Source organism: Nothoprocta perdicaria, unplaced genomic scaffold (genome assembly GCF_003342845.1).
Source record: "Nothoprocta perdicaria isolate Ctin4 unplaced genomic scaffold, notPer1 scaffold_116, whole genome shotgun sequence".
Lineage (NCBI taxonomy): Eukaryota > Metazoa > Chordata > Aves > Tinamiformes > Tinamidae > Nothoprocta > Nothoprocta perdicaria.
The window spans coordinates 2,018,148-2,041,203 of NW_020454272.1; the positions used below are offsets into that span (position 1 = coordinate 2,018,148).

Sequence of the window (23,056 nt, forward strand, 5' to 3'; positions counted from 1 at the left end):
AGTGGACATCCATTTCTGGAACTTATTTAAAAAACAAACCAGCAAACCAGCAAATAAGATGAAGCATAACACTGTTTCACTGCTGAAATTATATTGCCTGTACTCAGTAAGTTTCCCACTAGGCTTCTCCATGGCTGAATAAGTCATATACAAAAGACACTGAATTAATAAAATTAAACTATCAGCGCAGGGCTATTCACCCACATGACACCTAGAGAGCTCATGGCTTTTTGCTTGTCCAGCTCATTTAAAGTCTTTTTCAACCTTCAGGTTCACCAAGAYTTCCATTTTACATTATGCTCATACTCTCATTTAGATTCCACATATTTCTTTTTTTTTGCATAACTTTATAATTATGTGATTGAAGGTCAGTAGGACCTGAATACCTGATAACACAGCTCTGCAAGATGAGGAGATTCCCGGACTGCTGTGGGACCATTCCTTGTTTCAGTACCCTTCTCCAGTATGTTCAAAATAGCATGAAGACACGTCCGTGGACAACCCAGGACACCTTAAAATACAAAAACAATACCCTAGAATTCTGCAAACACAGCTTCTGCATACAGGATTACAGACGCTGAAGTCTTGTGCTGTACTATCTGTGAAATACTCTTCTGAATCAATTAAAAGGGGGAACTGTATTTCAGAAAAAAAAAAAAAAAAGGTTAAAAAAAACCCCTTAACTTCTATAGCTAGTCTGTGGGCTTTTGAGCCACTGATGAAACAAGGACAAATTATGCAGCTACAACTTATTTATGAGTTTTCTCTCATAAAAAGCTCTATAAAGAGATTTAATTGCTTTTTTTTTTGGCTATTTTTCTTTGGTTTTTAAATATACTGGATGAATCACACTATCACAGACTGGTTGAGGTTGGAAAGGACCTCTAAAGACCATCTAGTCCAACCCGCCTGCTGCAGCAGGGACACCCAGGGCACAGGGCACTGGGTCGCACTGCTCTTCTTAATGAACCTTCATTGCAAACTTCTTTCACAATTTCGAAGGAAAGTTCTTAATTTGTCTTTAGATGGTTAATTGTTAAATCCTGCCCATAAAGGCTCCAGCCACTACAACCAAGGGATAAAGAGATTTTAATACTAAAATCAAAATTCTGTCATTTGCATTCCTCCTTTCCTCTCAGTGCTCGTACCAAAACTGAATAAATGCTCTATGAGCTTTTCCTCTTCATACCTGGGTCTTGCAGATTTGTGGTGCTGACAGGTTTCTTCAGCTCATATCCTAAGAGATACAGAGCAAGGCTGGGAGGACTACACTCGAGGGAGGTGATCAGCAGGTTCAGAATATTGATCCTGGTTTCATGATGGATTTGTGCCCGCCTCTTTTCAGGCTCCAGCTCTTGAGTAACAGAACAAAGACGACAGGTGAACAACAAAACGACACAGCTTGTTTGGAAGAATCCTTAAAGCACTGAGGACAAATGCAAGAAAGCTAAGGCTGTGACTTATATCAGTACACAAGAATCAAGATTTAAAATTAAAAAAAAATGTAAACTATTACCAACTCAGCTCTAAACAACACACAAGAACAATGCTAAATACTTGCATTGGGAAACAGATTCAGTTTTCGGTTAATTGATCATGCTCTTGATTATAGTTTAGATCAACAAGACCTTAATTTTCTTTCTGTTATGGGACCATGATAAAGAAAATGACACATACAAAAAAGCTTTACTGGTTTAAAAGCAGCATATGCCCTTTATGCTACTTCCAGTGATTTCATTCTATGCAAAAGATAACATGTAAAGAATTTTTAAAGCCTTTTATTTACCCTCCTCTGGATTAATTAATTCTTCTGCATCTTCATTGTCCAAACATTCCACAAATCCAGCCATCAGCTTCTGACTTACACTCTGTATTCAGCAATGGAAGGATGGAAATTAAAAAATTAAGTGAGATTGCAGAAGAGTATAAAGCAACAATTCTTTTCATACCTCCCCCAAATAGGCAGAAAAAAAATCCAGACAAAGGTTAATCTGTTCGTTGGAGTCTTGGCTGTTTTAAGCATAGGCCAGTTACTAAGCCACTAAACAGAAAAAAAACYCCAAAGTCTACACCTGGTCAATAAACTAAATTAGCCTTACAGATATTGTGAAGAAAAAAATCTTAATATATCAGAAAATAGAGTATGTAGAGATAAAACACAATATAATTTAAATATATTTCATCTAAAAAACTTATCATTTAAGACATTATGGAACACTTGAATTTCTCCACCGTTTGTCTCTTTTCAAATCCCCCCAGTCTGGCATTTACCTCATCATGTGTGAAATCACCAACTAACTTTATCTGGATGTTGGAATTTGCAGAAATAAAGCACAGAATCTTGGAACTTTCAAAAGCCAGTTCAGGATTGCTGTTTCCATGATAAAGGTACCTTCATAAATAAATAAGTAAATAAATTGTTGGTCATTTTAATTTTCCAAGATAGTAATACAACAAGAGATATCTTGTTTAGAGTTAAAATAATTGCAAATCCACTTATATAATGCTTTTCTAAAGCTGCAAACAAAATTTCATGGCACATGAAGCACCTAACACTCCTCTGTCATTAGTGACATGCAGCGATGACAACCACTACTAGATTTTCATTCATTTCATTCATTTCTTTTTTCCAACATGTACCTCAAATGCAGCAGGAAGTTAAACTGGTCAAGCGTTCACAAAAGAAATGTGGAGAAACTTACGTATCTTTGGATGCTACAGAAATGAGTCAGCATCACTGAAGAGCAAAACTAAAAGCAACCACTGCATATACCGAAGACTTGCAAGAAACAAACTTAAGAACATCTTAAAGAAGTTACTATTTCGCTTGAAAATTGCTTGCCAACTGTTGTTACATGAAAAACTTAACACAGTTAAAAAAATAAAAACTGGTAAGAGAGAAGTTGATTCTACTCTGCTGCATGCCAGAATTTCATCGCTTGTTTATGGAGCCAATGCTACTATTCATCAATATTGCCTTGTCTGTAAGTAAAATTATCATGAAACTGGGCAGCAGCCGAGGTTGCCAGTGGCAAGTGGAAATCAAAGTTTCACAATTCTCCAGTTCTGAAACTGAGTTTCAGATTGCTTGCTTGATTTGTGCTTATTATAACAACTAATGAGCAATACCTTAAAATATTAAACTGGCCAAGAGCACCAAATGAAATTTTATTCTCCCACTCTACGATAAAGTCTGGGGCAAAGCGTAAATAGTGAGGAAATTATTACACATAGAGCAACTTGGAAGAAATAGTGAGAAAAATAATTTCAAAATGAAAAAAAAATAAATTCAGATCCCAATTTTGTACCAGTGTACACATGACATGACAGTGCACACATCCACAAAAACATCCTCTGCCCCAGGTGTCTGCTCTGTACAGACCGAGGCACTAGCTGGGAAACTCTAATCAAAGGGGCAGGACGCAGTCGCCGCGGCGCTCCCACGAGCGAGTGCTCTCTGCTCACCTGGCAATATTCACCACGTGATCTGCCTTCTTAGTGCGAGGATTGATTCCTTGAAGCAGCTGCTCTAGTGGCGTGACAATAAGGGAAAGGTGGCTCTCCCTCAAGAGATCCATGAAAGCAGTCTCCTGCTGCAAGGCCAAGTTGAGAAGGGCAAGGCAATACTCCACAGCCTTCTCCAGATGCTTCTTCCCTGCAATGCACGAAGAACCACATGAGAAACATAAGAGCAGTTAAGTAACAAATGGGCCACATTCATAAACCTCATTCACCAAGTCTTACAGCAAAACAGAAATGGTCAGTTGTTGTTTACTTCAAGGAATTTCCCCCAAAAAATAGTGGGGAAAAATTGTCTTTTATATGCAAGACAAACAAGAGCTGGCTGAACATCTGTAATGTCACTAGAATTCCCAACTAGGATGCACTTAAACTTAACATGAACAATAAACTCAGTGCACCTACCAGGAAATGGAGCATAAGTATCAAGCTGCTTCACCCCCTCTTCTAGCAAACTAAGGATCAGTTCCAGCATTGGTGATTCRTTCAGCAGATGATACATCAAGTTGAATCCAGGTGGCTTATATGCTATTACTTCTTCTCCTAAAGAAGGAACAAAAAAATCTACTTAGCTAATAGAAGACTTCCATTACTTAAGCCAGTCATGGTCTCTCGTTGCTGCATGCAACACCTCAACTGATGAAACTGCATACAAGATCTTCAAAATTTTTCCTTACCTATAAGACATTTGGGTATCTAATAAAAATTTGGGAAGACTGGTAGTGTCAATCACCATTCCTCTTAAAAATTTGATAGCAGGATCAATTTTAACCAGTTAGAGTCTCCCTAAGCAGATCTGACCATGAATTCAAATCAATGATGGGCCTTAGGTGAGGGTAAGAATTAGCTGCCAGAGATTGCTCAAGGCCAAAATGTGTTTGTTGAAGTACAAGCAGAGAGAACATTACCAGACTGGCCCAAGGTCATGGGGAAGCTATGTTTTCAAGTTGCTCATCACCTAAGAAGTGGCTATAATGGCACTCTCAGGCTGTGGCACAAGCATCAGATTGGCATTCACTGCTAAGAGGAAACTTTGCTCTACAGAAGAAAAGACTTGCAGCACAAGTGCAGCTCACATGAGCCTTAAACTCCCTACAGTGAGGCAGGTGCCATCTACTTTGCCCCTTTTAAAGAACAGTTGTCTGGAACTGCATGGTTTCAGAATCATGATTCCACTGCTAATGTCTGCTCTAATTAAGGTCTGAATATTGTTAATACTAGAGGATACATCAAATACACTAGCACCTCTAAGTTAACACGATGAATATAGTGGAGATTTAGATACAGACCAAAGAAACTCAGAGGAATAAGCTGTAGAATAACATTTTTAAGTGTAGAATGACAGTTTTTAAGCAAACCTGCAATACAAGAGAGGAGAGGAAAAAGAGAAGGCCATCCACATAAGCAGAGCTAGAAAAGCAGGAAAGAGTTTCCATGAAGCACTAGTGACTCAGCAGCATGACTACCTATTGTATATGGTCATTTTTTGAGTATCTTCTTAGCTAAGAGTTTTGGTCCAGCTTTTCATCWGCTTATTTACAATATTTACAAGACCACAAGAGAAAAGTAAGAGAGCAGAGCAAGTCACAATTCTGTTTTCAGTRCATGAATGAACAACTTCACCTTGTAACTCCACGTATTGGTCCACAAAGTCTTCAAGCTGAGGTACATAATCTCGCAACAATTTATAAAATACTTCCAGAACTGCTTCAGCTACTTCCCACTGTAGATAACCATAAAAAAAAGAAAAGAAAATCAGACACAGGATATGATGGATACTTCATTAAAACGCCAGGATGATAAAGAATACAATGATCAGTTTAATAATGTACAAGATAAGAAGTATGGAATGACTGCCTAATTTTAAAATACTATCCCATAACAATAGTAATTCAATATGTCAAATAATTTGAACTACCAAGCTTCCTTTCTGGAGYAAAATCCTCAACAGAGTAATTGTCTACTTCATGTTCTGTTTTATAATTACATACTAATACACTAAAGACCACCTGCAGTAAACAGTCTTTATTAGGTATAAAATTAATAACTTGCAGGATGAGTTTAGCATGCACTGCCATTGAAAACCATCATATAACAAACTGAAATTCCTTGGTTTAGCAAGTCAGAAATATCCTGTAAGGAACAATATGGAAAGGACAAATCTGACTTGGAGATTCARGGGGGTTCAGAAATCTTTAGCCAACTGGTTCTAATAATTCTTACCAGAGAATGCCTAATTTAAGGAGTCATTGGCAGACTCCTTTGAAGTAGTTCCTAGACCTTGATGACCCCCTTAGTTGAAAAAGGCACCAGCTTAAAGAATCAAATCACCTTGAACTGCTCAAGGTTACCTCTGCTGCATGAAAATTAAGCAGCTGCACAACTTCTCCAACAACAGATCTAAGCCACATGAGCAAGGCCAAATCATTTTAACTTAGAAATACGTTGATACATCTTAAAAGAAAGGATTTGCAACCAAAAGTTACTTTTTCAGCAGCTCTCCGGTAGGCTCTGGTGCGGAATCGAAGAAACACGGAGTCCCTGAGGAACTGGAGATAGGGATCAAAGCCTGGCGGGCGGAGACCTGCTCCCAGGTTGGAGGGGAAGGAGCTCTCCACCAGCGTGCTGACGAGCCGACAGAAGGCCCGGGTTAAAGGATATTCCTCACATCGAGACTCAATCTCATTCAATTCAACCTGCCCGAGAGAACAGAGAAAACAGAGAAAAAAAAACATCGAAAGGCTTGTGGGCGGAAGAAACATGTAAGAACAAACGAAATAAGGGTATCTGCTAGGAATTACTCTACAGGCAATTGGCTTTGCTGCTTTTTTGGCACTGTGTGCCACAAACAAAACAAAAGCAGTGAAGCAGCAGCCCTGTCGTTTCTGTCCAACTGTGCCCTATTCATTCGCTCCTGAGTTCCTAGAAGGTTTGCTCCAATGCTTTACTGCACTCTCCTTGTATTTACCCCTTTTATTAAGAAGGCAGCGAGCTGTACCAGGATGTAGCAAATACAGCTCCAATATGAGAGTGCTGCTACTGTGGTCCAAAACAACAATGATTAAAAACAGTGAGACAAAATGGAAAACCTCAATAAAAAGTGCCCGTAAAGAACCTGAGGGTTTAAATGCTGCCCTGTTACTTGAAAGAGGCTCATAAATGGGTAAGATTTGCAGAAATTATAAGCAGACTTGAGAATAAATTGAGAAGCAGAGAAAACATAGCTCCCATTTCAAGGATCTCCCATGGATATAACAGCAAAGGCAGGAGAGCTGCAGCCCATGCAGAGGCTGCACCCGTATCTACATGAGCAGAGAGGCCTCTAGGGAAAGGGAAAGCCTCACCTCAACCCCAATTGCTTGTCTCTGGCCCGGAGTTCTCACCGTCTGCAACAGCTTCGAGACAGAAAAAAGAAAACACATCAACAAATCCAYTCCACAAAACCAACGTGCACCTCCACCAGTTCTGCCAGGGTTAAAAGGTAAACATTTCTTAGCTCTAAGAAGGGGTTTCCTAAACCCTGGGCAAAGCTCAGAAGTTAAGATGGATTGGACTGTGCACTTCAAGCTTTACATCCTCAAACATCTGCATCATGTTTATTATTAAAATGAATAAAGATCAGAAATCCTGTCAGATTAATGATTTTTCTTTTTTTTTTTTTCCCCTCTAACTTGGGGCAGACATTTATCTTGTTTTCTTTTACAACCRTATATTGTAAAGAACATAACTAGAAAGCAAAGTTAGAGAGCAGTTAAAAGACTGTTATTTATAAAACACCATTATTGTCAGAGTCTTTTTATTAATAATTAACAGCAAGCCAGCAGTCATAATGCAAGTGCCTCAGGTTCTTCCAAAGAAAACAAAAAATAGTTTGAACCATAGTATATACTAGAAAATAATTCCAACCCTTATGATTTCTGAATTAACAATACTGAGGGCATTTGTATTTGATATCCATCTTCTTTAAGTTTCACAGTTAAAATTCTTCTCTGATATCAAGATTAAAAAAGAAAAAATGACCTCTTTTTAAAAGGGGAGCTTTCAATGCATGTATGGYGATTGCCATCACAATTGTAAAATCTGGCAACTGCAGATTTGAGCTTATAGAGAACTTTTTCCTCTCAAAAATAGATGCCTGGAGCTTTTTAGACAGAGTTCCTTCCTTCCATTAGCATCATTCATATTTGAAGAATATCATTATACAAAAAGTATAATAAAATTATTTAATGAATGAAACATTTGTTGCAGAAGACAAATTTGTTTTCAGAAGTGCTGAACACAGAGCACTGGCACTTAGAAAATCTGTATTTATTTAAACTAATCATGGCTGTTCAGATCTTCGAGACACAAAACATACAGCCATTTTAAAAATTGTTTTAAAATACAAAAATAAAAATGTAAAATATAAATATAATTTATAATTTATAATTTATATAACACATATGTCATATTATAGTGTATATAGTATATATATATTTATATTAAATATCAAAATATAAACAAAAACTGCATTAACAATATATACAGTCMTATTTCATTTCTGAAAAAAGACAAAATGAAACAAAAAATCAATATTCAATAACGTAAACAAGAACATTTTGGAGAAAAGACAGTATTATTAAAAAATAAAAGAGATTTCAAATACACTAACAATTTCATCGGATTGGGATGCTATAGTTCGAAAGGTGTAAAATCCCCAAATACCTGTGTGTATTCCAAGGACTGCCAGAGCGAAGAAGCCAGCTCACGAGATTTTCCAAAAGCAGTAAGGGTTTCCAGCAATTCTGCTTTCAAAACAGGATGGATGGTGCACTGCAGAAGCCCCAAAATGACCACCACAGGGGTCCACTGAGGGTGCTCACAGAGCGCCAAGCGAGCGTTCTCACTCTACAGTGAGAAATTATGCACATTAAATACAATTACACATCATTAATTTCAAAATTATTAATGCTTTACAACCTCTAATTCACAATTCAGCATCATCAACAAACAGCCACAATTATACTGACATTGTTTCTATCGATACAGACAACTTGTGTGTGCAATAAAGTTCTCGTCACGGTTTTAGTAGACACGGATTCATAGCCATAGTCCTAAGCAAGATCAAGCTCACAGTCTAGGCAGCCTCCTCAAACTTGGATGGGGAGGTTGAGTCTCACTTGATACTCCCAGATGAACCATTGGATAAGAATAAGCCTCCAGCCTTATCGATTGATAATTCCCTTCATTCCCAGCACAGATTTCCAGGTTTTTGTTTGATAATGCCAAGTAATATGAGTTTTAATGCTGACATAGCAGCTTACGTACTTACACTACAAACTAATTTGGCTTTCAGGGAAAGAAAAAAAAAMCACTTTTGATAACTGATAGAATTATCACTGGAATTGATTATTTCTAAAACTCTTCATCATTTTCATGGATTTGTTCTGTATTTGCATCAGCAAAACCAAAGGGTTTTGCATGCATCACGGAACCTTTATGCTGGGGTATTTTTCAAACTGTTAAATTRTCGGGTTTGGTGAGTAAACCGAAGAGGATACTATGCAGAATTAGCAGAGAATTGGTCTGTATTGCAGCTTTATTCTCTTGTAATTTCTCTTCCAGAAAAATTCTGGTATATTTTACTTTCAGAAAAGGGGATATTTTGAATCTAACTCCAGAGGCAAGTTTGACAGTTGGTCAGTTCCCTTGCAATTGTTTTACCATTTTCTTTAAACTCAGTTGTTAGCTTTGCCTTTCCTAACTTTCCTRATTTCCTATTTTCATAATTAAATACAAATGCTTTGAGCTCTCCTAATCCATTGTAATTTTTTCTAAAGAGATCTCAGTTCTGAAAGACATTGCCCAAGTGGGCAAAGAAGCAGAGCAAAGAAGGAAAATCAGCMACATGGGAAGTGCAGGAAGAGGTTTCACTTCTCCCTGATTCATGCTGTGACTTTGTTCTGGGCATGACAATTAYTCCTGATGCCATCTATGCTTCTGACCGTCCCAAATCAAATGAAATAACTGCTGATGCATTTGCACTGCATGCCTTTTTGATCATGTTTACTTCCAAGCTGACTGACAAATACAACCATAACAGAAGAGCTAGTTCAAATGACACTTTGCAAGAAAAGATGTATTAACACAGCAAAACAAATAAAAGATTACCTACCCAATTGATTATAACAGTGGTGAGCTGTAAAAAGGCAATTAATCCATCCTGCTCTTTCTGGGTAATTCCTCGGAGAGGCAGGTGACGATACTGGACACTGTCTGCACTTGGCAAGTCCTTCCTTAAGTGCTCATGATAGAGCATCAAAGAGTGAAAGAAATGCTCCCAGGAGACAGGGCTGCCACCTGCTCCCTGGATATTTTCCACTGGAAAAACAACAAACAGATAATAATGATTTTTTTTCCTAATTCTGTCACAGGGTGCAAAGGAGGATAGTTCAATTTAAAAAAGGAAACTTTGCTATCCAGAGGAGAAAACAGGGTGAAGCTAAGCTGCTGTTTCTGAATGCAGAGGTTCTGATATTTTTTGTAGAGATATGAAGATGCTAGTAAGAAAAGCCAGTACCAACAAGTTTCTTGTTTTATGAATCAGAATGTTTGTAGCACTGTTTGCAATATTTAAAGGGCTTTTTTTTTTTTTTTTCCCATATAGATCAATGCAAAATTAACAGGAAATCCAGGACAGACCAGCATCTCCTTCTTTGTTCTGTGGCACTTTTAATCTGTAACAGATGCTTCTGAAAAAAACTCCAAGTTCAGGAAATATAACTTTACCTACAACACACACAACTTAATTTGGAGCTGTGATTCATTTTTATACTTTACATTGAGCAAAACCAATATTCTGTATCTTATATTTCTTAAGAAACAGAGAGGTTTTCTTAAACAATTAAAACATTATTTGCAAGTTCCTTGCTAGGACATGCAGGCATTTTATTACATCATCAGTCGCTTCATCCAGGTTACATTTCCAAGTGAAATATTAATTCATATTAATCATGAATTAATACGTTCATTAAATGTTTGTTAAAATGTTAAAAGTAAGAAACCAAAATTCATCTCCTTTGAATCCTTATAATTTTCTACTTCATAAAGAYAGGGAGCTGAGGAAGAGCTCCCCATGACTTTTCTTACCATGACTGCTGCCATTGACTTTGAGCAAGCTGAAGCAGTAGTGAGCACACTGSGGCCCACTGGCCAGTCCCCGCAGCATTTTCAAGTATGGGATGTAAATCGTGGAGGGAAGGAGGTCTCCCATTTGCCTAACAAACTTTGACAGGACAACCTAGAACAAATTAAAAACATTAAAAAGAAATCTCAGCAATTTTAGGAAAACAACAGGCAGCCAAAAGAAAGTAGATTTCAATTTAATCAAATATGGAGGAAAGAAATATCATAATGCAAAACTTTTTAATGGGCTTTTTACCTTCCCCAAACGTGAAATCATTTTAAGTTGAAATCAATCAAGTTAAGATTTGTGGGGACTGAGAGGAGTTGGCACCTCACTCCCTACGCAGCAATTCACAAACACAGCGGCTCCTCCCAGAGTCTAACTCAGGACTCCAGGTCGCACTAAGTCCTAACCCAAGTCCTTGCTCCTATTCTAGGGGCCTCTCAAGGTGTGTCCAGTTTATCCTGTGGAAGGATCCACATTCTATCCTTCAGGAATCCTATCCTTCAGGAAGCACTGAAGGTTGATCTTGTATCTCGTTTCTAGAGCTTTGGAACACTATTATCTGTTTCAACTGCTTTTTGATCCTATTTTTCAGTTGGGGCGCTCATAGCTTATAATCTTGGGCTTTAAATAATTAAATTTTCTCATAGATTTTTACACWTAATGACTCTCTCAAATACGATGTAAAAAGCTTTTTGTATTTAAAAAAGTTTACTTCTCAGTTACATCAAAGAAGAAAGCAGAGGTCATCAGCTAGAAAATACAGAATATGGCTAAGGCAAAAATGGCTGAGCAACTGTAGCCCCATGGCTAAACAAGAGGTTAGACTTTGTCACTAAGTTATTAACAACCATGAATGACAGAGTAGCTCCTTTGGAGCAAGCAGCAAGCAGTTAARTCAATAACACTCAATAACACTCGGCAACAACATTGTGTTAGAGGGTAGCTCTAGCAATTATATCAAAATCATACCAAAGTTTCTATTCAAAACCAAAACAAACATAAAAGTCACAGCCAAACTTGCCATCACAGGACCTCTTATTGATTCAGCCCACAACTTCTAAAACTTTAATTTCAAATTACCAAGAATTACTCAAGAAAATTGTATCTTTTATTTACAAATGGAAAACTGCCACGTCTAGATAACCTGGCGCTGAGGAGGTCGCTGATGAGCCACTCCCAGATAGGATCCCATGATGGTAGATGTCTGCAAAGGCTCCGATGGACACCAGTATTCCAGAGCAAGTTCCAGATTAAAGGGGTCTTTCTTATACAATTCAGCAATCTGTCAAAGAAAGGAAGATGACAGAAAAATATCAACTATGTGAAAAAGAAAACTGTCATTCTTTTAATGGCAGGGAGGCTGGACTAGATGATCTCTAGGGGTCCTTTCCAACCTCAACCATCCATGATTCTGTGTAATACCAGACGTCAAAACAGTAAATTCATCACTCTATAAGAAAAGTCACAGAAAAGTGTCCAWATTTAAGAAAAAAATGCATTTAATTAGAAAGGCCAAGACACAGCACTGTACATTATCATTCAGATATGGATTATTTGAGAAAGCAGCAAAGTCACAACCCTTTTCTGCTGACGTAATTTTCAAGACAGAGCTTACCAGGAGCATTAAATGTTCCAGATCTCTCCGCAGGGAGAGCGGCGGCTCGTTGCCCATCTGGATGCTCATGTGGATCATGCGGGCGTCCTCGTCAGCACGATTGCGCAGCTGCTTCACCTGCACAGTTCACACCGTGGAGAAACACAGGGCTTATGTTTAGCTAACAATGAAACAAAGCAATTGAAATAGCCAAGCTGCCCAACAGTCTGTCAAAAAATAAAAAAGCGACTGAATTTCCATGCAGATCACAAAAATATTTTTACAGAGACCACCCTTAAAGACATATTCAATCATTTCCTTCTTTATCAAGGCCGTCASTTCACAGCAAAAGTCCTGAACAGATAACACAGGAGCTTTTCCCTACTGACTTCATCATTTCCTCTGGATTAGCCCCAAAAGCTTCATTCCTTTCCCTCTTTTTACTTAGAAAGTTAGCAAAGTTAGACTCCAAACAAATAATTTAAAACACTATCCCCATAGAGTAAAAACAAACAGATAACTGTGGAATAATAAGAGTTTCTATATTTAGACCTGTGGAGTGTATCTTTTAAAATACAGTTATTTAAGATTCCTTCTGCTTACAGAAATTTTTAAAAGTTTTGACCAATGTGATTATGTTAGTCTTGGGAAAGTTGTCAGTAGCAACTAAAATTATTGTATGTCCGTAAATACAATAGCTAAAATTATTATATGTCCGTAAATACAATAGCTAAAACGTGAAGGGAGAGGAAAGAGGAGTGCAACAATGAAAAGAAGATGTCCCTTAAGCAGTGCCCGAGAATATTTTGGTAAAAAATGGAAGAAAAAAAAAGCTAAACAAGAACAGCTGATGTTTCTTTTAAAATCTCAAAAAGCCTTTGACAAAACTACTTACTTTCTTCTAGCCTATTGTAGGGTGCTAAGGGATGAAAGGGTTTTTTTAACATATTAAGCAGCCTAAGTAACCAAAAGGCTGTCTAGAACATGTTCAGAGATATTCTCAGAAAGATTCTTAAGGCTGAAATGTTTTTCCTGCCAACATTGTTTTCCTTCTGCCAGTTTGCACTGAACAAAAATTCTTCTTTTTGTACATTGAGAAAAGTGCTTATTTAACAGCTCASATAACAAATCACCACGATGAAGTTAACCAAACTATCTCTACCAATTAAACAAAAGCATTTTCATAGAATTAAAATTTTCAATGCCTGGATATAAGCTTTGCAAAAAAAATAACTTCCATAATTGCTTCAAACATTTTTTTTCCTCTCTTCTGCACTGTTTTTGCTGTTCCAGGGAAAATCACAGCTTGTTTTACTAGCACCTTATGCCCTTCAAGACAAACGAGAATTCTTCTCTTTTGACATGAAAAAGATTAGTTTAAAAAAAGACAAAGTCAGTGAATTTAGATTATACTAGTCTGTATCCAAGAAAAAAAGGAAACACAGAGTACATCACTAAGAACAACAGAAATACCATTACAAAAACTTGCTTTGCAAATCTCACTATGCTTAAGTAAAATCTGCTTTTAAAAACACTTCAATCTGGGAAAATAAACCTCCAAACCATACCAGTTTCTGAAGTGCAGCTTCAGCTTGGGCTGATATGTGAACCTACATATTGCCTGTCCTAGTTTTACAAATCTGGAAGAGACATCCAAATTCCTCAAGCAGTGCTACTGCCATAATCAACTTACTTTCATTGGCATAAGCGCAAGGAAGTCTGTGACAAGATTATGGATTTTGCGAATGTAAAATTCCTCCTGGTAGAAATTTTCTGAGCCCACCACAGATTCGGTCAGGAACAGAAAGACATTATCAGCAATGGCGAGCTCTGCCATGGCCTCGTCTGCCTCGGTGAACTCTGCAAGAACTAGGCAACAAAAAAGGAGGTTAAAACAAGCAAAAAAACAACACCAGATTTTCTCAACGTGTTTCAAAATACCTGGTTAACTCGCAAACTGACAAGCTTCTATCAACTATGTTTTTTTTCCATTGTACAGAAAAAACACCCTACTGGAAATGATATATTGACACAGGATGTTCCAATTTTAGTCCAACTTAAAGTGCATAATCCATTTGCCAGATCGTATCTAAGGCTGTAAACTATGACTCATGAACTACCCTTAATTAGAAASGTTATGAAATATATGTTTTTCCTTAAAAGGTATTTTGTGGTAGTCTCAATTTTGACCTGACAAATTTGAAAAGTACCAGGAGAAAAAGCAAACAGATCTGTCCTCCCAGTATGTTGAAAATCAACTTTTGCAGAGGCAAAAAGTAATAAACACAAAACCATTCTTAATTTAAGCCTTCAAATCATATTAAAGTTGCTAAAATACCACTTTCACTTCAAGAGAACACAGTGCAGTATTAATGTCTACAAGTAGCAAATTATTTCTATATATGTTTACATTTCATGGCAATTCATTCTTATCAACCAAACTGAAATATACTGAGCATATATCCCAAAAATCTTATAGAAGCTTGCTAGGAGCATTTTTATTATAAAGGTATTCAGGAAGGGTTCAGAAAGGCACACAGTATTTTGATTTCCAGCACTTGAAAGCTCTAAATACTAAACTGTAGCAGCTAGTGAACTTTAGATTACTTTACCCGTCACGTCAGATAATTGGGAGATTCCTCGTAATGCCAGTGCCCAGGCTAATCTCACAGTCGCCTGCAGCCCTGGCAGTTTCCATGCTTGAGATTCCTGAAGGCGAGTGTGTATTGTTGCTATATACTGCCTGTCTGCTAGCAGAGGGAGTCGGAGGATCAGATCTTAAAAAATAAAGAAAGAAACAAAAAATATACTGAATACTGTAAAGTTTGCTTTCAAAMCAGGTTATACACTTTGCCATGCTGAGCCTTACCTACCTTGTCAAGTAACGAAAGTAAGCATAGAAGAATCAATACTCAGCAGTTCCTCAAAAACATTTATGTGTTCAGGCACTCTCTCTCCCAGTAAATTTATCTGAGACCACATACTGTCGCATTATGTCGCATTATGGTCATAGTATTCATGCGTAAGATTTACCCAGATTGATACTGAAACAATTCTATTCCCCTGCATAAAAGAACTGTTCCTTAGTGTGCATATTCCAGGAAGACGTTATGCTTTATTATAATAAATTTCAACAGATTTTTTTTTGTAGTAGTAACAAAAAAAGTAGTAGTAGTAACAAAATTGGTTAAGTAACAGTTTATCTGAGTGATCTACCTCCCTGGGAAACTTGCCAGCGTTACCTTCACGATCCTCTGTGCCTTGTTCCAGAAAGCTGACGTCAAAGCAGTAAAGGAGGGCCATGAGAAGAGACAAGTTCACTGCATCCAAGGAGCCATCAGCTTCCACGGTTACTTTCTCCAGGTAACTTATGAGGATCAGAGTGTCATCCTTGCTCAGCGGGGACTGGCAGGTCCAGACAAAGAGGCTCTCAGCCAGCGACTGCCGACACTCTTTGATGAGGTCCGCAACCTTTAAAAACAGAACACAACAAAACCAGGAACGTGAGCAAAGCAAACTGGCAGCACAGGCAGTTTGTTTTCCTCAGGCATCAATATGGCCAGTGAAAGTTAAAAATGACTTTAAAAACAACAGCTAGGGAGAAATCTTGCTTTTTTGTTTGTKTAATTGCTAACCAATGACGAGCGTATTTCTGCTAGTTAAATACAATTACATTCTTGGTATTTCACATGAAGTAAAGCAGATATTTTCAAATCTCATTATAAGCAAACAAGAATTTCTGTGAAAGTCAGGAGGTATAAATCTGCACAGAGTTTTCATAGCTGTAAACATGTTACATACACAGAAGCCACACCTCCTGTCTGTATTATAACAACTGCACAGACAGATATACCAAAGGAGGTCATAGCTGTAAGATTTACTCTCCCAGCCCCCAAGAGATGTCCTTGCTATATAAACACAGACTTTTTAAGACATTAAACAATATTAAACAATTTTAAATCAACACTTTTTGCTCAGCCAGACAAAATATCCATATTAACTTGAATATATAAACATAAGCGAATTACAATATTCCTATACTAAAACTTATGTGAGAGCTGCCTACCATTTTCATACTAGAAATATGATTTTCATTTTATTATTTGCTAGAATATTGCATACTGTGGTAAAACTAAGTACACTCAAAATAATCTGTTTGTGTTTTTCTAACACTTCCACCAAAATCACCTCTTTTGAAGAAAAGAAAAATATTTATTTCATTTGTTAACTCTGTTCCTCCTCCCACACTGGGTTTTCAGACAACTTGAAAAGCAGTTAAAACAACAGTAGCTCAAGTAAAGAATCTGTTTATAAAGTCACTAAGATGACCTTTCACAGTCATTCTTAGAGATATCATTGAATTTAGCTAAATCATCACTTTCTAATAAAGTTCTTGACCCATATTCATTGTGTCTGGTTAAATAAAAATAAAATAAAAAATAAAAAAGAGTGTTCTATTTCCATTAAAATTGCATGCACAGTGATAAAGGTAAAAGTGCTTGTGTTGATTTGTACATAAACTCCAGCACAAAACAGTTCTAAAAAATACTGATAAGACTTCTGCAGGTGATAGTCTAAAAGGAGAAAAAAAAAGCATTAAGCGTTAAAAGCATTAAGCGTTAAATGAGTTTTAAGGCAAAGACAAGTATATTCTTTGCAGAGTTGCTATAGTAATAGCAAAAAATTTAAATGACCTCCCTTATCTAGGGGAAAACAAGCTGGCATATTCTATCCCATAATCATTTTTAGGAAGGTCACATACTAGAAAGAAGCTCAGAAATTAAAACAATAATGTTGAAAATCTTCCTACTACAGATAACTCTGCGGTCAGCCACGGTCCCCGTCAGCTGCAAGGAGTGCAAAAATGAGAACTCCTTTTCAAGCAGTGCTCGCTGCTCACTTTAATTTGCTTTCTTCCTGTCCTTGATTATATTTCCTTACTAAAGACAGGGAACACTCTGCTATTACAGAAGAGTGGAGAAACAGAAAAAGTGCAGAGCAACCTGGATCCCACGCTGGTATAGAACAAGCTGCAGAGCAGTTACCACTGCACCTCAGACATCAACACAGCTTTGCAAAGGTAAAGAATAGAAACTGGAAAGTAAAAAAGGCTGTTACACCCTATCTCTTAGTAGGAGGTGTTATCTTTGCAGTGACAGGGATCCCCCTTTCCTCCTTTACCTCTTTGCGATGTTTCTCACTGCCCAGCCCTCGCTCTCGCTGCAGTTTATCGAATTCATTGTTCAAATCAATATGGGACACAAGAGTGAGGATCTTCTGAGTCAAACCCTGCTCCATGAGGTCATCTGTAAAGCGTGTGGTCATGGCCATCAACTCTTGGCTACATTAGAGGGAAAATAAATATAATTAATCAAACTATTCCCAAGCACAAAGAGTCTAAAATAATGAATCCCATGAAATTTATTTGATAATTGCCATAAGATGAATAATTACATTATGTACAGAAAGCAACTAAACATGCATCACAAATCAGTAAACAGTGTTCTCTCAAAACATGCTGAATGGATACAAAATTCTGTGAAACAGTAGTTTCAAGAACTCGGAAAATGAGGCCAGCACAACATAATTAAAATTTCTGCACAGGGACCAGAGTCTTATGCACCAGATGCATGAGACTGCCAAGCTCCCAGCCTGCAGGTGCCTCTTTCTCCCGAATAGGAGAAATAGCGTTACACATATCCTACAGAAGTGGTGGAAATAGCTCTCAAGTGATCATTTTTGTTACGCTATAGAGCTTGCATTTATATTGCAACAATTACTGTAGCATCTTCCTCTAGCCAGGCAGTCATAYTAGAAGTAAGCAGTGGGTGCCTCTTCTCTTCTTTACAATCAAAACAAGGTCACATATGCTTGTATTCTCTCYAGTAAATAGTGCATCCATTTTGAGCCAAGGCAGGCAAACAATCCTGTGCTTTGCTATGCTGGCCACATAGCACAGGTAGAAACTGAGTCTCTGAAATACTAATAAGCAGCACTAGTTAGAGCTACCTTGTCTGGAAGGATGTTCAAAGCAAAACGTAGCTAAAAAGTGAAGACGTATAAATGAATTGAAAATAAAATTGATGTTCTTATAAGTCATTAAAAACATAGGTAAGATAAAGAAGAATGTTACGCTAAAAAAAAAAAACACAGAAAAAAATGCAGCTAGCAGCAGGTTATAAAGAACAAGCAAATTTGAGAGTATTTGTACTCCCTGAAGTTGAATCAGTCCTAAAAGTTGCCAAAACAGACAGCTCTTCAGTGCACTAGCTCACTCCAGTACAGACCTGAGTTCCAGTGTCCATGTCTTGCCTTGGCGTGACTGGATTAGGGTGCGTAAGGAATTGGCTATACATCTTTTTCCATCCCAGTACAAGAGAACAGCCACTAGACCTCTTGTAAGGCCAGGAAAATGGGGTTGCTGGTGCTCTCCTATAGAATGAAAAGACACAGAATGGTCTCAGAAATTTGAAAGCATATGCTGATTGTAGTCTTATATTTCTAATAAAAATAGAAAAATTACACTCAGGTCAGCTATGATTATCTGGATATGATAACCATCACTTCGATTTGGTTGAGGTGCTTCAAAAATACATGTTTTAGGTGCTATTATTATTAAAATTTGTTTTCGGCTGCTAGAAATATCCACAAATTAAAAAAAAAAATAGAAGTGCAAGCCCATAAATATTCTACTCCAACTGCTATCTGCACATCGATATTTACTCATCTTAATAATCAATTCAAGCATGTGTCACTTCCCATGCTTATATGAATCAGTTTTTGATATAATTCAGTCATATATCACTATATAAATAATTCAGAACTTGCAAAAACAACCTCTATCACTTTGCTTTATGAAGCAACTCAGTCAATTATTTTTGAACTATTCTCTAACTGAATGATATTTAGAGAAGGTTTTTCATAAGAAAAAATGACCCCCAAATTATTCTTCCTTTTGCAACAGCTGAATAAAATATGAACATACATTTTCCAAGCAGTGTTTTTATATTAAATAGTAGCATTAATGGATTTCTTTTTAAGAATATTTTACACAACAGAAAACTAAGGCTTTGATTGAAACATGAATTCATGCAGTTACCTACTTAAATATAAGCACAACCCAAAAAAGAAGGCCCTATACAGGCTGCATTTCTCCAGCCCCTATTCTCCCTCCTCACCAGCTAGAAGGAGCTCAACAGCTGCCAGCTCTCCAATATCAAAGAGGTCACTGAGGATAAAGGCTTCTCTGATGAGTTGCTCTGGCAAAAGCCTGGTTCCCTGCTGACCCTGGATAGCAACCCCTTCTGTACTTGCTTTCTGAATTTTCTCATGCTGCTGAACATTCTTTGGCTGCAAGAGAAACAAGCAACACAAGTTATTCAGAATGGCATGATCAAGTACTGACTAAAGCTTTAGGTTCTAATCCTTCCTCACAAATGCAATTCTGACAGGTTAAGTTGCCATCATGAAAACAAAGCCAGTGTTTTTAAACTCAGAGGCATCCTAAAAATGCTATACACTTGCACAGCAATGGTCTTGTTGTGAGAATGTCCCAAAAATCATCTTATACAATCAGTGSTGACATTTAGTTTACTCAGCATTACAACAACACAAAGTAAATTTTGATAGAAAAGAAATGTTGATACAATTCTTAACAGAAATTGGTATCATCTCAGTGAAAGACACCCCAAATGTCGATGACATGCTGTTGCATTATTCCATTCCAAAGTACTACTTTCTGCATCGTTCCTTCTTCCAGGCAACTCAAATACTAAAACACTTTGACAAAATAATACACTTGACTGTTAAATCTTCTGACTTAGACTTAAAAATAACACACTACCACAAATGTAACTCCACAAAAAGGACACATACTTCTGACTGYTACTCTGTGACCCACTGGTTAAGAAACAATGAATTTTTCCAAATCCTCTCACATTTCTAAATGGATATCTTGCATGGTTTGTACATTCATGTGCTCTTGTACTCACCGTGTTGACTAAACTAACCGAAGCACGAGCATGTGCATGGACCTCACCAGCAAAAAAAGTTTTGCCCTTCTTTTCTGACGCACAAAAGTAGCAGTGGAAAAAAACAAAAGCTGGTGTTTGACTGATTGATCTTTAGATACTTTTTCTATTCTTTTAAAAGTAGCACTTAAATAAGAAAAAAATATATATACTTTTAAAGAATGTATGTATAATGCACAGGACAAAACATTAAGTATTTTTCAAGCTATTTTTATTATTCCAGCAGGGCAAGACTGCAACCATTTGTGTCATCTACTGTAAAAACGTGAAATGAAAAGGACTGTCAGCAAGACAGGGCAAATTGTCAAGTCAGCAGTTCTTTCCACAAGAGAGCACGAGGCCAGTACCGGATTTCTGAAGAGAGAAATGAAGTCGGATTTGTGCTTCTTTAGAACTTGATCAAGGCGATGAACGGCTTCGGGCTGCCTCTTCCAAATGGCATTCATCACTGTCTGCCATATGTCTTTATATGGACCCCACAAGCTAGCAGCTAGAAGAAGATATACAATTAAAACACGTATTAAAATGGGAGAAATGGAGCAATTCTTTGTACAGGGTTTTCAGTAAGCAGGTTTTGGAGTTTTTTTAATTGACCATATAGTCTCAGCTGGACGGTATAAACRAGCAGGCACATCAAGCAAGACGGCTGATCCATTTTAAAGCACTAAAAAAAATAGAACAATTCATTATTTTGGCTAATGGTAAAACATTTGGGGCATTAGAGAAGCAAAAAGCAAGGTGCRTGCAGGTAAGTTTGGGGGCTCTATGTTAGCTTATGAAAATACATGATATAATCTCTACATGTTATATTCTTTTTTACATATATACATACATAGATATGTATATAAGTACATATATATGTGTGTGCATAATACAAATATATATGTAATGAAATTCCATCCACTTTGATTACAAGAATAACTAAGAATTGTACAGCTGACATTGAACCTGAATGAAATGATTTTTTCTGCTTTCATTTTTGACCAAAAGACCAAAACAAATACATATATAAAACACAAGGGTCCTAAAATTTATTACATCACTGCATCAAGCAGTGCAGAATAAATCACATTAGAAACCAGCATTAGAAGCTTAAAGGTATCATTATATCAGGAAACAAATTCACAATCCTAAAGATTTCTTTCACATTTCCTCATTTTTCTTATTATAGTGGAGAAGCTTCTTTAAGAGGTGCTGCCCTCCTTCAATAAGAGCCACTCAATCCTATTCCTACACATGACTGATTCCCTAATTACAACCATGCAGCTCTCTGTTGGACAGCGCTCTAACTCAGACTAGTCAAATGACCTAGATTAAAAAAAAAAAAAAAAAAAATGCAGGAGAGAAATAAAAATTGAAAAACATTGATTTTTAAGAGTTTTTCCCTTCTTGTTTTTAAAATCAAATCATTCCATTAATACAAAGTGACCCTGAAACTGATGCATGAACACAAATGGAAGAACCACAACCCAAACACAGAGCGGGAGAGCCAGGGGGCAAGGACAGGCAGAAGCTCTGACCCCACTTTGCTGCTGGGGCTCCTTTGCTGCTTTTACCAGCGACCACGCTGACTTTTGCCCCTTCCAGTGCTTGAATACTACTAGTATAAATAGTATTGAATGTGTATTAAATAAACTAGTACCTATAACCCCTATATTAATGCAAGGAGGCCCAGCAAAAGCAAATGCAAAGTCCTGCATCTGAGAGAGAATATCTGCATGCAACAACACAGGATGGGGCCAATGGGCTAGAAAGCAGCTTTGCAAAAAGGCATCTGAGGGTCCTAGATGCGAAGCTGAACACCAGTCAACAGCCCAAACTTGCAGCAGAGCAGGGAGGTGAAGGGAAACGCTTATTTGCCACTCTAGGTCAAAAAAAATGATACTGAAATAGGGGGCTGAAGAATATTATGTATGAGTAGAGGCTGAAAGAACTGGTCTCAGTCTTAAGACGAGAAGGCTAATAGGRCTGGGAAGGGGTAGCTTTTGAGCTAAGTAATGCACAAATAAGCAAAACGGACACTGAGCTACCTCAGGAGATGGGCAGCAACAGACACAAGCTGCAATATGGGAAATTTCAAGCAGCTATTAGGAAAGAAAGAAAAAAAAGCGCTAAGAGAGCAATCAAATACTGGAACCGAAGTGCAGAGAGGCTGCCAGATCCCCGGCCTTACAGATACTCCAAACTACCGTGGACAACTTTATGGAACGGGGCCTGCTCTGAACAGCTGAACCACGCAACCTCCACAAGGGCCGTTTCAACCCAGAATACTCCCAGTTATCGATTCTTTGGTCTAATTTTAGCCAGATTCTCCCCCCACACGCTGGTTTATGCCTCTAAGCACTGCCTCGACCTGCCACAACCACCCGCGTGACCAGCTCCCGAGGGACCACATGGGTGACCACACCATCCAGCACAAAAGCAACCAGCACACCCTTTCCAGACCCCCCATGTAACACTAGCACTCAACACACATTTATTTGTCTTTTATTTTCTTTTTCTTCATATATTATTGTGCATCCAGAGAATCTCCACTTGGTTTCAAAGACACACAGTGATGCCAAACGGCTGCATTAAACACGCACTAAGCTCTCCCAGGCCACTCCAAGGGAAGCGTGTTGCCGACACCTGTGCTGCTAGTTTGTATTTTTTTTATTATTTATATTAAATATATATATATAATAGGTATAGCAGAAGCGAGGGGCTACGCGGGGCCTCCCCGGCCGCTGCCCGCCCGGCCGC

General features: G+C 37.7%; 1 protein-coding gene across 2 annotated transcripts in view; it reads right to left on the reverse strand.

Annotated features, from left to right (window-relative positions):
• Positions 1-23,056, reverse strand: part of NUP205 (nucleoporin 205) — a 41,074-nt gene that overhangs the window by 17,805 nt on the left and 213 nt on the right. Inside the window, exons 2-22 of one of the 2 annotated variants that reach the window (XM_026053508.1) lie at positions 20,662-20,804; positions 19,463-19,634; positions 18,572-18,716; positions 17,466-17,625; positions 15,527-15,755; positions 14,897-15,061; positions 13,978-14,153; positions 12,306-12,422; positions 11,835-11,972; positions 10,648-10,798; positions 9,674-9,879; positions 8,224-8,406; positions 6,864-6,914; positions 6,006-6,215; positions 5,143-5,242; positions 3,925-4,062; positions 3,466-3,655; positions 2,272-2,392; positions 1,787-1,868; positions 1,190-1,354; positions 387-511 (exon numbers count right to left, since the gene is read on the reverse strand). In XM_026053508.1, the coding sequence (XP_025909293.1) occupies positions 387-511; positions 1,190-1,354; positions 1,787-1,868; positions 2,272-2,392; positions 3,466-3,655; positions 3,925-4,062; positions 5,143-5,242; positions 6,006-6,215; positions 6,864-6,914; positions 8,224-8,406; positions 9,674-9,879; positions 10,648-10,798; positions 11,835-11,972; positions 12,306-12,422; positions 13,978-14,153; positions 14,897-15,061; positions 15,527-15,755; positions 17,466-17,625; positions 18,572-18,716; positions 19,463-19,634; positions 20,662-20,804 (3,167 nt within the window). Of the gene's footprint in view, positions 1-386; positions 512-1,189; positions 1,355-1,786; positions 1,869-2,271; positions 2,393-3,465; positions 3,656-3,924; positions 4,063-5,142; positions 5,243-6,005; positions 6,216-6,863; positions 6,915-8,223; positions 8,407-9,673; positions 9,880-10,647; positions 10,799-11,834; positions 11,973-12,305; positions 12,423-13,977; positions 14,154-14,896; positions 15,062-15,526; positions 15,756-17,465; positions 17,626-18,571; positions 18,717-19,462; positions 19,635-20,661; positions 20,805-23,056 lie in introns of those variants that run through there. The other variant, XM_026053509.1, reaches the window with a different exon arrangement.